Raw genomic sequence first — 15,304 nt, forward strand, 5'->3', positions numbered from 1 at the left:
GACAAAAGAATTGGAACGAATGGAGTAAATGAAACAAAAAATCTAACGGTACTCGTCATACATATATACACTAAAAAAAAGATGCTTGATCAAACACTCTACACACATTGGATACCGTTGATTCTCACATGGGGCAGCCGAAAGCGGCCTGTCGCGGCCGTCGGTACGATTTCGGTGGGGTACTCATCGGTACCATGAGCAGCACTCGAAAAGAAAATTGTCAAAATTGTTTTCCTAAATTTAAGTCCTTGGCAACGACGCCGTTGCACCTGTCTCTAGAAACATCTGGACGTTACTCGAAATGAAAGCGCGCCAATGGACTCTCACAACCGGCCACGATATAGGAGAAGAGGGCATCCCCTCCTCGAAAGTTTCGGCGTAGACGCACGCGGGAGATGGTATGTTTCATTCCACTGCGGAATTTCATCGAACACATTCGCTTCGATCCGTAAAACTCTTGTTTTGTGTACATGTGTTTTTGCAGTCGGTGACGCTTCACACCAATCTCGGAGACATCAAGTGCGAGATCGCTTGTGATGAAGTCCCTAGAGCAGCAGAGGTTCGTTAAGTTTTAACCAAGCAAAACGAGTTGTGTTAGCTTCTGTTCCCTGGATTCTTGTTCTTTTTGTTGTTTTCTTAAATCTAGAAGCGAGTCTGTGATTCGTGGAGATTATTATTAGCCAATTAAGTTCGTAGTTTGTTTTTATGTCTATGAGTTATGGCATGGAGTGAATTCGTGAAATTTTTTAGAAGGAACTATGGTGTTAATCTCTATGAATGATTAAGGGGTATGCTGTTTAATATCGATGTTTGTTGTAGACAGTAGACACTGTGCTCCTTTAAAGGGACGAATTCAGAATTTTAACCGTGTCGAGTCTTATAATTTTGCGCCTACATTACAAATTATTTAATGTTCTAAAAATGGCTAGGGACTAGTCGGGTGGAAGAGAGGCGGGTGACTAGTAGGGGACTGATTGGGGCCTAGTGATTAGTCGGTTTTTCTATTTTTGTTTAAATATCTTCCCACCTCCACGCCTCCCCTAACGTTTGAGTAAGAGATGACATAAGTCTTGGAGACTAAAGTAACAACTCAAAAGTGGCCAGTAACTAGTAATAAATAACTAGTCAAATACAAAGTTTGATATTCAAATTTTGAAACAAAATGAAATTAAGTACTTAACACATATGATCGGTATGTTATATATTTTGCTTTTGTGAAATTAACACTAAAAGACCCACTAACTAGTTGCGGCCTAGCCGCCTAGTACCCGTCTAGGACTAGCCTATTAATCCCTGACTAATTCTCGATAAATGCCTAATCAATTCATAGACCCTAAAATCTAGGCGTTGGGTGGCTGCCTAGCACCTAGGCCAACTCCTTAGAACACTGAAATTATTGTAATCATAGGATGGCTAAACATTAAGGCTGTGTTTGGATCAAGAATTTGTGGAGGGATTTGACGAGGAGAATGAACACTTCTTTAATTTGTGAAGGGAAATTCCCAACACATTCTTCCACGAATCCCTTTCCAACTCCTTGATCAAAACACAGAAGGCAACCTAGATAACCTTCTGAACAAATGTTGTACCGATGTCATAATTTATCCTCATGGTTTCTGCCTGTCACATGAGACAGAAAATTGTTGTTGGTATTTTAAATAACGTTTTAAACTAATTTTGCGTTAGAACTTCATATTTATATTGCACCATTTTCTTCTTGCTACATGGGTTCTGTTGTTGTTTTTGTATCTCCTTTGAATGCTTTTTAGGAGTGTTTTATGTGAGATGATCGGAATGAAAACATATCCTAGAGCTTTGCAATCATACTGCGTGAATTCTGTCCTAGGCCATTGCTCTTTGATTGCATGCTTCCTTGTTAAGGGTATTCGTTCTTAATTTGGGTTCAGAATTTCTTGGCACTGTGTGCCAGCGGCTATTATGACGGGACCATATTCCACCGAAATATTAAGGGCTTTATGATACAAGGTGGAGACCCAACAGGCACAGGCAAAGGTGGAACCAGTATATGGGGCAAAAAGTTCAATGATGAGATAAGAGAGTCTCTCAAGGTAAGTTCACGAAAAATACTCAGGCTGCAGATATTAGCCTTTTGCTTTCTACTTTGTCAACTTCTTTAGTGATTCTTGATCTATGTGCTATTTATGAATGATGTTGGTAGCCTTATCAAGCCTTCTCTTGCCAAAACTGAGAGAAGTGACCAAACTTATCAACTTTACTTTCTCCTTGGTGGGTCGAAGTGGGTTTCCGTCCTTCCTTGCCTCGCATGGAACACATTGATTCCGCTCATTCACGTCCTTCGCTTCTCTCCTTCTGAGCTTCCAAAGATATAATGTAGTAACTACCATAGGCAGACCTATACCCTGTCCCATTACATTTGAGCTGAGCCTGGGCTTGAGCTTGAGCCTGAGCCTGAGCCTGAACCTTAAGTTTATGTAAGAGCAATTGAGTTAAAGACAGTCTAGGTTGCCTGTGTAAATCCTGATTCTCTTTCCCATGCTCTCTCTCTCTCTCTCTCTCTCTCTCTCTCTCTCTCTCTCTCTCTCGCGTGTGTCAGCCCTAGATGAGCCTCAAGCCCTGAGCCTTCTTTTCATTAATGTGGTGGAGATTTACTGGGCTTAAGACATGAAAGGAAGAGTCTGATTGTCTTGGTTAATTGCCCTTGGCCTCTTGTTATCTAAGGGTTGCCCTATGTGTCATGTTTCTCGCGTGGTTTTGTTTTTAACTTTTTATGTATAAAAAGAGACTTCTTTGGCTCATTTTTCAGCACAATGCAAGGGGTATAATGTCAATGGCCAATAGTGGTCCCAATACTAATGGAAGCCAGTTCTTCATTACTTATGCAAAGCAACCTCATCTCAATGGACTGTACACTGTGTTTGGAAAAGTGATCCATGGGTTTGAAGTCCTTGATCTTATGGAGAAGGTATTGTTGCCTTCTTGGTGACAAATGTTTTATATTTCAAGTCAAGGGTAGACTAGGAGTCTGTTTATCACCAATGCTCATTGACATTGTCGATTTCTTAACGAAGGCTCCTGTTACGTGTAGTTACACCAGGAATGCGTTGGGATACTTTTGTACTCCCTTAACATGTGGTACAAATTGTTTATTGATCGGTTTTTGGGGTCTTTGCAGACTCAAACAGCACCAGGGGATCGGCCTCTTGCTGAAATCAGACTCAATCGTGTGACTATACATGCCAATCCGCTTGCAGGCTAGGCTTATTATTACGGGGTTTTGGTGGTTGTAAGCTTGTTTCTGTGGAAGTCAGAAGGTCTCTGATGCTGAAGAAATCAATGTGTTGCCCATCACCAGCTAAGAGGCTTGAAATATAGGTGCAATCGGAAGAGGAAAAAAAAAAGTGTTACTTTTGCCAACTGCAGAATTATGTTAGTAGTCTACTGGATCGTCAATAGATTCATTCTGGATATGTTTTTTGTACTGGGTGTTAAGCTCTCACCTCTGACAACTACGGTTAAAGACTCGTTTTTGTAGCAACTTTTAATATGCCAGGCATTGCTTACTAGAAAATTATACAATGCCCAAGGGGCATTGACACGTGGTGCCCTAACTCTCCCTCTCCTCCACATATTTGTATGGTCTTCGCCACAAATGACACATAATGCCCTAATTCTCTTTCTCCATCACACATTTATGTGAGCTCTACACACTTTGTGGTGGGGATCACACAAATGTGCGGTGAAGAGAAGAGTTGGGGCAATACCCTTGGGCACTTAACAATCACTCCTTGGGTTGCCAACACTGCTTGTTCTCGTTTGAAAGTTTTGCACAATGTTTTAAAAACTGGACTGACTGGTTCAACTGGTTGAACCGTCGACTGGTCTGGGTTTACCCCAAAAACTGTTTCAGGTACAAAACCGGTCGTAAACGTGCAAAATCGAATTAACCCAGTGGGCACATTAAGTGGTATGCTAACTATTTATGTGGTGCTAACCTTGTTATCTATATTCCATAACCGCTTAAAATCCTTCCTTGTCTAAAGATGTGGGTGCGCAAGCCTCGGTTGAGTCGGCCTCCATTTAGCTCAGTCCGACCCGTCTATGACGACGCCATTCCCACCCCTCCCGAGTCCCCAATCTCTTTACCTTTGCCTTCAAAGCTTGCTTGTCTTATCCTTATTACTCCGTATTAGTAGTTTCCTGCATGCCTCGTTTGCCCAGCACGATTCTCCCCACGCTAAGGTGGTGTGGAAAGGTTGGAATGCCTTGCATGAATCTTCTCTACTTTAATTTTTGTTTTGCTATAGAACATGTGTGAGAAGCATTCTCTTGAGTGCATTTAAAAACCTCTCACTCTCTACTCAAATCTGGAGAAGAGCAAGTCCATCTATAGCTATTTGTTTTGCTATTGCCATAATTTGACATCTTTTTTTTGGCAAAATTTGAGTCCCTTCTATAGCTTGCCATTGACAATACAAGCAATGTCATATTTTTTGCATCACCATAGCCATTTGATATGTATTGAAAAATAAGACGAGTTTAATACATTCACATCATCTAAGTCATTTGATATGTATTAAAAAATGAGACGAGTTTAATCAATAGTTTGAAATTGAAATTGGATTAAAATGACATTGAATCGGTGCAACGACATCTAATATTTTTTTGTAAGCTATGTTTTTTGTACGAACAATATCATCTCATATATATATATATATATATATACTTATGTAAAAGAATAAGTACAACAAAATACATAGAAATAACAGGACAGGAACAAACATAAAAAAAACTGTTCAGCTCCGATATTGGTTCCAATACTCCGCTCGTGGGTGGGATGTGGGTCCCAGTACTCCGCTTGTCGGGTGGGAGGAGGATCGCTATGCAGTAAGCCTAAATTTTTATTTTTTTTATTTTTTTTTGTCAATGTTCCTCTCCGCCAAAATCGATTTTGGCATAAAGAGGAACTTCTCCAGCACACTTTCCTCTTCGCGCAAATATACTCGACAGTTACTAGGGTTTCGAGTTCCCCGCCATCTTCAACCCCTCTCCCTCTCTCTCTCTCTCTCTCTCATCCACAAGCAAAAAGGCGAATAATTGTGCACACACACGTCAAAAACTCTTCATTCGTCTCAACTCGTGGAGCCCGTGCCTTCTAATGGCGAAAGTAGAGGAAAGTCCGCCAACCCCACTGGTTCCAAACCCGAGTCCGAACCCTAATACCGACGAAGCTCGACATTCTCAAGTTAGCTCGTCCCACCCGGACAACAATGGCGGTTCGAAGAAGCCTCCTTTGTGCCCTAAGGACTTAATAGTCTCAGTGGCTTCGAAGATCTCGTCTCAGCCTATCCACAACTCCGATCCCAACGTCTGGGGTGTCCTCACCGCCATCTCCAGCAGCGCCCGTAAGCGGCCCCAGGTTTAAAAACCCGAATTTTCCTCATTTTGTTTCAGTTTCCGGTGTTTGCTGATTAATTGGTTCAATTTAGGTTGAGTTTGACTAAGTTAATTATTCTTGAAGACAATGAGTACTAAGTGACTTTTTAGTGATTTTTTGTTTAGTTTTTCGTTAATTCGTTGTGATGAATCGGAGGAATCAAAAAATATAAAATTATAGAATTGTCGACTCAAGTTGAAAAAAAGTTCCTGTAAGACAGACACTGAAGAGTGAAGACACTAAAAGACTGTTATTTGATATTTTTCGTTTTTAGTGAATATTTTTCCTTAATGTTCATAATTTTTGCTTTTTAGATTTATCTCACAACAATGAATGATCAATACAAAAACCTCAATGCAAATTCCAAACAAAAATTAGGAAAGACGATAAAGATAATTAAATGAAAACTTAGGCCAAAGAGGACCTTACTATATACTCATAGAGTACCTCCAGGGGGTTAGGTAAATAGGAGTTGTTAGCAAAAATAGCCAGTCATACCATACCCTCTTTTCACAACTCTAATGGACTAGGCAATTAACTAGGCATTCAAAGTTTTAGTGGTTTGGAAGCTGTATACAGTAGTTTTTTGGAATTTGGCAGCAAAATTTGAAAAAAAGAAACTAGATGGCAAAAGTCCACTGGCTGAAAGCATCACTAGCTTAAATTGGGTCAAGGATGGAAGGACCCTCCGCTCGCACTGCTACCCTAATCCAGTAGTAATAAGGCCTTCTGAGATTTTGCCTTAGCAGGACAGCCCTCTTTCTAGATTGTAACGAGAGTTCCATACTATAAATGTTAAAAGAATCTTTTTGTAGTATTTTCGTGTTATTTGTGAGCTTAAGCTAATGAGCGAATTGTTAAACCAGGGCATTAACATGCTTTTGACTTCTGATGAGCACTGCATTGGCCGCTTAGTGGATGATGTGCGTTTCCAGATAGAATCGAATGCAGTCAGTGGAAGTCACTGCAAAATTTATAGGAAGAGGGCTGCTACCGAAGAAGTGGAGCCTCCTTCCCTGTTATGCATGCCTGTCTTTTTCTTAAAAGATACTAGGTTTGTGTATTGTTTATGGAATTTGTCTGATGCGTTAGTGTTTGATCGTTGACCGTATTGAGTCTTCTGCAGCACAAATGGAACGTATCTAAACTGGGAGAAGTTGAAGAGGAGCAGCCCAGAAGCTAAACTCTGTCATGGAGATATTATATCACTGGCAGCTCCTCCTCAACATGGTAATATCAAATATGAACTGTTAAGTTTTAAGTTTTCATGCCTTTTATGCAATAAACATTTGGCTAGCTTGACTCCACGGGATCTTCTATTTTAGTTTCTTGAAAGCCCAAGATGTTTATGGTGTTGTTGGTACATGTAGGGCAGTATTGAGGTACCAGTGCCATGTCATTACCTTGAAAGGAGCCTACGCTACACCTTGGTCCGCTCCATGTCACCACCTTATAAGGGCCCACACCGTAGTAGTTAGGTAAGGTCCAAGTGACCTTCCTCCTTTACATAGAGAGTCTACCCCTCACCTGGGATCAATAGCTTTGCACCTTAGTCACAGTTCTCTCTCTCTCTCTCTCTCTCTCGGTGCCATACATATACATTGCCGCTCCTCGGCTACCCAACCTTGCATACAGCAAAGTTCCTCTACAGGGATGCACTGTTATGCTTTGAAGTCTTCAACTCTTGTTCACATCTTTCCTTGGAAGAATAGGTTTCATCAGCTCTCTCAAAGTGATGTCCCCATGAATGTGCTACTAGTATTGCTGGCTTTTCATAGTGCTAATAAAAGCCTACAGACATCTCCTTTGAGGTGGAGCTCCACATTGCACTTATTAGGGTTCTAATGTCATCTTGGAATAGGAGCTTCGCTGCTGTTGCTTCATTATTAGCTTTCAATGATCTTTTTTTGTTTGTTTGTTAGTAGTATCTTTCTCTTTCCCTTGCTATTACTGTTTTGCATATAACCTTGTTTTTTTGTCACTTATTTCCTTGTGATGCTATTTCTGTTTAGTTTGGCTCCTTTTTAATTTTCCTTATGTTGCTTCCTCGAGGTGCCAGATGGACTGTGATTAGCTAAGTATTCACACTCTTCACATTTTGTTTCTTCTGTTTTAGGGTTGTTTAAGTTGCAGCCATTTTTATTTTCCTTCTGTGCTCCTATCCTATTCTTGATCTTCAGCACTTTAGGCCCTTGCTTTTTCTTTCCCTTGTTATATTGTCATCCAACTCTCCAAGCATTACATTTCTGGCAACTTTGTTATGGGTGACTGACTTTCTTTTTGTTGGATGTTGCAGAAATTGCATTCGCATTTGTATTTCGAGAAGTTCTCAGGTCCAATGCCATGACTGATGGTGCATATTTGAAGAGAAAAGCAGGTACATTACTTTCACAGGTCCTCATTAAATTTTCATTGCAGTTTTTTTGCTTTGATTAATTGCCTAAAAATTACTTCACCATTGACGAAAAACAATGTTATTTCATATGTGGTGTTATGGATGTGTTAAAAAAAAAATACTTGGAGCATATCCAGGTTCTAGATTGTGTGTGGCAACTATGAGTCTGAGCATATCCATTTGTGATTTACTGACTAAGAAACGAGGTGGATCCACTCTATGACATGCTGGTAGTTTAATGGATTTGCTGTCTTTTTTTCAGCCATTCTATAATATTAATGTGTTGGTTATAGCATTCAGATAAAATGCATGAGGTTTATACTTCGAGCACCAAACAATGGAAGGTGTATGGTGAGGTTTGATGTCATGTATTGATTGGTCATATTCATGCTCATAGTTAAGGAATCTGTTAGATCTGACAATAAGTTGACAGGGATAATGCAAAATAGCACCATTGCCTAAGAGGTATATCCAAACTAAGATTGTGCATACCACCTGACCAATCATGCCCTCCCGAACCCCAAATAAAGTTGGTAAGGCACCAACAAAGGGATGGTCCACAGTTGCACATATCTAGTATGCTAATTATTAAAGAAAATGACATTCCCTTTCTTTCTGTTTTGAAGAAAAACATGTGTTATCTTACCAACCAAAAAGGTGGCGTAGGTAGCCTCTTTTGTTGATTGCTTGGATAGGTTGATTTGTGAATGTGGTTGTTGAGCCAATTGGTCTGTCAGGGGATGATTACCTTGTTGGGATTCTTTCACATTTATTTAAGTGAGCTTCAGTTCAGGTTTGTACTTGTGACTGTACTCATATTTTGTTCTGTGAAGAGGAGTTTGGCCCTGAAAGCAAGAGAATTAAAGGCATTGGCATTGGTGCACCAGAAGGTCCTATTTCTCTTGATGATTTCCGAAGCCTTCAACGGTCAAATATGGTATAGTTTGTATGTTGGGCAATGATTATCTATAGAACAGAATTTCGACTTATCAAATCTATATATAGCTTACTAGGATTCAGATGCGAATGCTGATTATTTATCTTTTCACAAGATTGAGATGCTTTATATACTTGTACACATGCAGGAACTGCGGAAGCAATTAGAAAATCAGGTCGTCACCATTGATTCTTTGCGCAATGAAAATCGTGCAGTTGTTGAGCGTTATGAAAATGTACACTCTGCTCATTCCTTATGACGTCTCTTTTTTGTTATTTACGTGTATATTTTGGACCTTGAAGAATTGCAATTGAGTGAATGTTTCTAGTAGGGAAAGTTTTTGCACAGAACTTAGGTTGCATTCCAAAGTCATTTGCGCTGCATTATTGTATAGCCAAATCCTTCTGTTATTATTTGAAAATAAATGTCCTAGAGAAGCATCATGGTATAATTACACTTTGTTAAATGTACATTTTGTTCGCTTGATAGATACGACCATAGATATGGGTCTTTGCGGAAGATACCAATGATTTCTTTTTGTGGACGGTAAATGGAGGTTGTGGGAATGCATATGGTTCTTGTGGGTGATCGGAATGAATCATTTCCATGATCTCTTTTATAATGTGCAGAACTTCTTTGATATTGAACATGCGGCTTTGTTGTTTACATTAGTGTTTCTGATGCTTGTGCCATGTGCTTGAGATTGTTGTTGGTCCTTATCTGTCAGTGAATGGTTGAATGAACTCTTTCATTTGATGCCTGGAGCTGTGCTTTTAACGTTTGTTAGAGAAAATGCTTCAACTTTTTTAGGATCACATAAAGTTAGATGAAAGCCAAATAAAAGAAAATTATAATCCACCTGAAACAATTAAGTAGTCCCACGTGGAACTGCACTGTTTCTTGTTTCTGAAGTTCACACGCAGTCAATCTGGTTTCTTGCTGCTAATGGCTCAGACTAGAGATATATGAAGAAGTCATATAGGCAACCATTCCATCTCTTGCCAGTATGGGGATGAACATGAAAATGATCCAATAAAACATTATCGATCATAACCAAGTGGAGGACAAAGGGTTGAGAATTCCCTTATATTGAACATGCACTAAAATAAGCTAGAGAAGAAATTGTGGGCTTGCTTGATGTTACCAATGTCCTAAGCACAATACGACAAAACACGGAGGACCTCTTGCACTTCTTGAACTGCGTTGTACTTCTTTTACTTTCTCCTCTCTTTCTTTTGGTTGAAATATTCACAGAACTAAGATATTCCTTTTATAATTTAAGTTTGGTTATGTAGCACAGCATTGAAAAGGTTGCTAGATGGAACTTCTAGAGATTTTCTTCTCTTCTTTTTTTGTATTGGAAATTCTTCTCTTCTTTACAATCCTCTCGCTCTCTCACATTCACACACAAATTAAAGTATTTCATTTTATGTACTACTGATTTAAAGTTTGTTCTTCTTGTTTGTCCTATAAACGACTCAGCTTGAGAGGCTATATTGCAACTGTTGTCTTTGACAAGCTACCAACTTTATTGTGCAGGAGATGAAAGATTTGAAAGAATCAGTTGCAAAACCTTATCTTGATCAATTGAAGGAGTTGCAAAATGCATCGGAGATCAAACAGAAGGTGCTGGTGGAGGTTGAGAAAATATGTGCTGAACAAAAACATGCTGTGGAGGACCTTAATGAACAACTTAGTGCATCAGTGCAGTCGTGCGCTGAGGCAAATGAAATACTAAACAGGTTAGTTGCATCTTCTTTTGATTTAGAATTCCAATTAGAGCAAATGGACACGTATTCTTTGCTTGCTTTTATGCCAGTGTTCTGTTAGTCTTTGGTACTATGCAATGTTCTTGAGTTTGTACAATCAGCCAAGCTGTAACTTCGAGTTGTAATTCAGCTTCTGGATTGTTTGTAATTCTTGACTTATACAGGTACGGGAGTTGCATAGTAAGCTGTCCAAGATTGTCAAGTGCAAACATTGAAGATGTTTTCTGGCCTCGGCACTTAGAACGACTGATGTGGGATTCAAAGTGGCTAATCTGAACAAGACTAGCTTAAATTTTGAAGCAATATATTTCCTTAGGTTTGAGTCAAAATCCATTTACCTGAGCACAGACAAGGAACTGTGTTAATACAGCAAAATGGCGTATGAATTGTATGATGCATTTAGAAACTTCTAGCTGCCCCACTTAACTAAACTTCTGATGAAAATAAGTTCCTTGATTCATTTGGTACATCTCTACTCACCCGAGTATAATGAACTGCAGAAAATAGTTAAATACTGACAAGTTTTTGTTACTTGCTAAGACGATCTAGATGAGCTAAATACTGCATGTATTTATTGCTTGTAAAGACGGTCTCGCCGTGCTGCCCTTTCCTTCACTTCATGGGTGCTTAAAGCCTTTTAAATGAAATACTTCCTTAAGTGGTCTTGGAAAGTTACCTTGGATTGATGTTCTGATGCTACATCCCGTGAAATACCAATGAAGTAATGGGCTTTGGAAACAAGGTCATGAAGAAGCCATTTTAACCCTAAATGTCTGTTCACTGCTGAAGGTCTTCATTCATATGTAATCTAAGTTGTACGCCACTAGCTTGGTTTACTCGTGGTTTTTTTTTTTTTTTTTTGATTTAGGAGCTAAGGGCATTTTGGCAAGTTCTATTTTTTTTGAACGTGATTCATAATGTGGACCTTTGGATTTTTTTGGGGTTAGATTTAACTGGTAGAATTAGTCTAGCAAATCTTTTTATATCATTTCTAATGATTAGTCTGCTTGGTATCAATTTTCAGTCAGAAAGCGTCTATTGCTGAACTCAAGGCACAAGTAGATGAAGAGCGTGAACAAAGGAGAGAAGAACGAGAAAAGGCAGCTGTAGATTTAAAGCTATCAATACAGAGAGTTCAGACAGAAGCCCAAGAGGAGCTGAAACGACTTTCGGACACTGCCTTGAGACGAGAAAGGGAACAACAAGAAGTAATCAATAAGCTTCAGGTATGAAAGTAAATTTTCATCGGCACTAGTATTTGTGTGTTTACAAGTCGCAAACTAATTGAACATGAAAAATCTCGTCTATTTATCAGGAAGTGGAGAAAGAAGGGTGCTTATTGGTGGAAACTTTGAGATCCAAATTGGTAAAATTCGCTTATTGTCTTGTGTTTCAAAAGGATGGAGAATCTTTGTTCAATATTAAGGGGATAGTGTCTTTTTCTTTGTCTTCCCAACAGGAAGAGACTAGGCAGAAATTGGTTCTCTCCGACAATAAAGTTCGCCAGCTAGAAGCCCAAATTTGTGAAGTGCAACTAGCTTCTGCAAGCGAAAGAAAAGTATGAATGGGTCCTTCTGCCAACATACATAAACATACTCCTGTCAAGAATGTGCTATTCTGATATGTGCAAATCTTCCTGCTTGAGCAGCTGATCTTATCTTGCTACTTTGCATTTATGCAGAAAGTCGAAGAACTTGAGCATGAAGCTGAAAAATTGCGGAAAGAGCTCGAGAGTGAAAAGGTAGGAGTGGAAAAATCTTTCTGTTACCTTCTGATGAAGGTTTGATAAGATGTTTCATTAGTACCCCTTAGCATGTAGGCATGTACCCTCCCTATACTTGGAAGTGTCACATGTCTTGTCAGTTGCTTTGAAAAGTGAGTGCGTGCAAAATAGCAAAGTTAGTGCTGCTTGAAGGATTGGCAAGTTAAATGAGCCGATTTTGATGCCACTATGCAGTTTACTTGTACTAATCCTCGAATTTTCCATCGTCATATGATTTCATTTTTTATTTTATATTGTACAATGCATGATAGGATAAGGCGACAGTTATACTTGTTTCTCACACCCTCTCCCAGCCCACAATCCTCTATGCATGGGCATAGTTGTGTTTGATATGGGAATAGCATTGGTGACTGGTGAGTGCAACTTTATTAATGTCTCAATATTGCTAATGCGAGCATGCTTCTGTTCTTTAATCTTACACTCTTTCTTTTCTGCAATCCATTTTTGTTGGTTCTTCTAGTTAATCTAGTGTAATCTTTACTATCGAGGATCAGCAGTTTGCTACTCTATATATTAGATGTGATAAGATCTAGCAGTGGTTGAATTCGAAATAAGGTTTAAGGGCATATGAGGAATTGCAATTTCTAGTATCCTTATTAGTCTCTCTTCATTTTAAAATTGAGGTCTTTTTCTTGATGTTGGTAGCAGGCAGCACGGGAAGAAGCATGGGCTAAGGTTTCAGCTCTTGAACTTGAGATAAATGCTGCAATGCGGGATCTTGATTTTGAGAGGCGGAGGTTAAAAGGTGCCAGGGAAAGAATCATGCTTCGGTAATGACTGACAAGCTATAGATATATGCTGTGATATTTGGTTTGTGTTCTTTAGATATGCACTATGCTCGTAGTTTACTGGGTAGCCATTTCAAGGTATGTTTCGAATTGACAACACATTTATGGAGATGGTTATCTTTTAAGTGGGTGATCTTAAAAGTTCGCTACTTTGATGCTTCTTGTACCTAGTTTATTACTCTTATTACTATATAGTGGTATTAACTATGACAGTATTAGATTTTGCTTGATTTCTCTCGATTTGATTCCTCAAGTAGTGGCTGCTTACACTGCCATGTCATGTATGCATGTTTTCCTCGTAGAGAAACTCAGCTGCGGGCATTTTATTCAACGACTGAGGAGATATCAAGTTTATTTGGAAAGCAGCAGGAACAGCTGAAGGCAATGCAGAGGACACTGGAAGATGAAGAGAACTATGAAAACACGTCAGTGGATTTTGACCTCAACGTCACTCCTTACAGAGGGGATATAAATGGAACACTAGCCAGAGAGAAGCAAGCAACAGCAAATCAAATCAACAGTGCTGATAATGCAGGCTCTGGTCCATCAATACGTAGGTGTGGTAGAAATCAACTAGATAATACATCTAGCGATGAGGCTAGTGTTACAGAAAAGCATGATTGTGATATCAGAAGCCAAGAAGATGCCCAAAACACCCAGGAAGCTGAATTCACTAGTGCGGCGCAAATTGTAAAGGGTGGTTTTGGTTCTGACATTGATGGTGTTGGTACTGAGCGAGTGCTTGAAACTGAAAGCCCAGGAATTGATGTCGACAGGAATATTGATTTAAATAAGGGTAGTGTGTTAGGTGGGGACACAATGCAGATAGATGATGATGATGCCCGTGTACAAGATGCTGTGGAGGGGCTCCGAATGATTTCTGGGGAGAATTCGCACAATTCCCAGTCAAATGACCCCTTGGAAGTTCAAAACACTATGGAAGAAGATACAGAAGCTGGCGGCACAATCAGAACGTCAGATCTTTTGGCTTCTGAAGTTGTTGGAAGCTGGGCTTGCAGCACAGCTCCTTCAGTCCACGGAGAGAACGAGTCTCCTAGGAGAGACAATGAGTCTCCGAGAGGAGAGAATGATGAAGGTGGTGGTGGTGCAGCTTTACGGAATTCCAGTTCTCAGGTGGCTGAGAGTCAAAGTAACCCATCTTCTGAGGCTAAGAGGAATCATGAACGGCAAGCGCTGAGCGAGATGATTGGGATTGTTGCTCCTGACATGAAGGAGCAGTTTTCTGTTGCTTTTGGTAATAATGACAGTGGTAAAGAGAAAGTTCAAAAAGGCAGTGGCTCGAATTCAGATACCGAAGATTGTAGTGACAAGGATGAGGATGATAATGTAGGGAATACTGAAGGTGAATCCATATCAGATGTTGAGTCTAAGGGCAGTGACCGAGTTTATGAAAACAATAAATCGGATGATGATATGATAGATGAAGATGATGAAGCTACTCAAGAAGATTCTACCGGATAGAAAAGGTATGAAAGATTGGCTATGTGAGGTTTTATGTCCATGTTCTTGCATTTGATGTTCGGGGCTTTAAGCTGTAAATAGAAGGGGCCTGTCTTGAATTAGGTATGTTATTTGTGCCTCTCTCTCTCTCTGGGGTGACTTGGAGGTATTTGGTTGAAGGCTTCAATCCTGTCTTGTGTCTAAGATAGTGGTGTAGATGAGATGTTGCTTTCGCTATCTTTATCTGAACTGACATCTATGGTAGTTGCGCTTGCACAGTTGCGCAATTGGTAGAAAATGATTAATAAACCCAACAACTTAGTAATAGAAACCTTTCCGAATTTTCATGATGTAAGACCAAGGGGGTTGGCTTTGCGGATGACATGCTCGCATAACAGCCTTGAAGTCTGCCTTCTTATAGCTGCGAGTCGCAGTCTTTGCTTTTACTATTCTCCTACCAATTGTTTAAAAGAAATTGTTGTGATACATTAATTCGTTTCAACTGGTTGTATAGCTTAGGTAGTTTTTCAAGGTAAATATCAAGGAACACAGTATTTGATACGTACGTCTGTGAGTGATCATGGACTTCATTCTGCATTGATCTCGAGTTTCAAATGGAATTTGCTCTTATGGGCAGTTTTGATCTTTGTACGCGGTTTCCTGCCTCATTGTTCAGCATAACTCGATATAAATAGGTTGTACCGCCAGCTCTACCATATTCTCCTAGTGCAGTACTAACAGTAGTGTTTCAAAAG

General features: G+C 39.6%; 2 protein-coding genes across 5 annotated transcripts; both read left to right on the forward strand.

The window, feature by feature from the left end:
* The first annotated feature begins 243 nt into the window (after positions 1-243).
* LOC131333464 (peptidyl-prolyl cis-trans isomerase CYP18-1) lies at positions 244-3,590 on the forward strand. Of its 3 annotated transcripts, XM_058367998.1 has the most exons (5): positions 244-398; positions 485-559; positions 1,908-2,069; positions 2,786-2,944; positions 3,155-3,590. In XM_058367998.1, exons 1-5 carry the CDS (start codon positions 396-398, stop codon positions 3,236-3,238), a joined length of 483 nt encoding a protein of 160 aa, XP_058223981.1. In that variant the 5' UTR covers positions 244-395; the 3' UTR covers positions 3,239-3,590. The 3 variants fall into 3 exon arrangements, with proteins under 3 accessions (XP_058223981.1, XP_058223982.1, XP_058223980.1); XM_058367997.1 differs by having other exon boundaries at positions 349-559; XM_058367999.1 differs by lacking the exon at positions 2,786-2,944 and having other exon boundaries at positions 244-559.
* Positions 3,591-4,906: 1,316 nt separating this feature from the next.
* LOC131333463 (uncharacterized) lies at positions 4,907-15,194 on the forward strand. Of its 2 annotated transcripts, none has more exons than XM_058367994.1 (13): positions 4,907-5,398; positions 6,283-6,470; positions 6,543-6,646; positions 7,713-7,793; positions 8,645-8,748; positions 8,897-8,983; positions 10,288-10,490; positions 11,542-11,743; positions 11,833-11,883; positions 11,977-12,075; positions 12,199-12,258; positions 12,949-13,070; positions 13,391-15,194. In XM_058367994.1, exons 1-13 carry the CDS (start codon positions 5,138-5,140, stop codon positions 14,568-14,570), a joined length of 2,742 nt encoding a protein of 913 aa, XP_058223977.1. In that variant the 5' UTR covers positions 4,907-5,137; the 3' UTR covers positions 14,571-15,194. The 2 variants fall into 2 exon arrangements, with proteins under 2 accessions (XP_058223977.1, XP_058223976.1); XM_058367993.1 differs by having other exon boundaries at positions 4,910-5,398; positions 12,946-13,070.
* Positions 15,195-15,304: the final 110 nt, after the last annotated feature.

This window comes from Rhododendron vialii, chromosome 7a (genome assembly GCF_030253575.1).
Source record: "Rhododendron vialii isolate Sample 1 chromosome 7a, ASM3025357v1".
Taxonomy (NCBI): Eukaryota; Viridiplantae; Streptophyta; class Magnoliopsida; order Ericales; family Ericaceae; genus Rhododendron; species Rhododendron vialii.

Excerpts from the sequence above, each read along its gene's own strand:
- LOC131333464 (XM_058367997.1), top strand. The coding sequence starts at position 401 with ATGTTTCATTCCACTGCGGAATTTCATCGAACACATTCGCTTCGATCC. Across the intron at positions 560-1,907 it reads AAGTCCCTAGAGCAGCAGAG|AATTTCTTGGCACTGTGTGC; the intron begins GTTCGTTAAGTT and ends ATTTGGGTTCAG. Across the intron at positions 2,945-3,154 it reads TCCTTGATCTTATGGAGAAG|ACTCAAACAGCACCAGGGGA; the intron begins GTATTGTTGCCT and ends GGGTCTTTGCAG.
- LOC131333463 (XM_058367993.1), top strand. The coding sequence starts at position 5,138 with ATGGCGAAAGTAGAGGAAAGTCCGCCAACCCCACTGGTTCCAAACCCG. Across the intron at positions 8,984-10,287 it reads TTGTTGAGCGTTATGAAAAT|GAGATGAAAGATTTGAAAGA; the intron begins GTACACTCTGCT and ends TTTATTGTGCAG. Across the intron at positions 11,884-11,976 it reads AAACTTTGAGATCCAAATTG|GAAGAGACTAGGCAGAAATT; the intron begins GTAAAATTCGCT and ends TCTTCCCAACAG.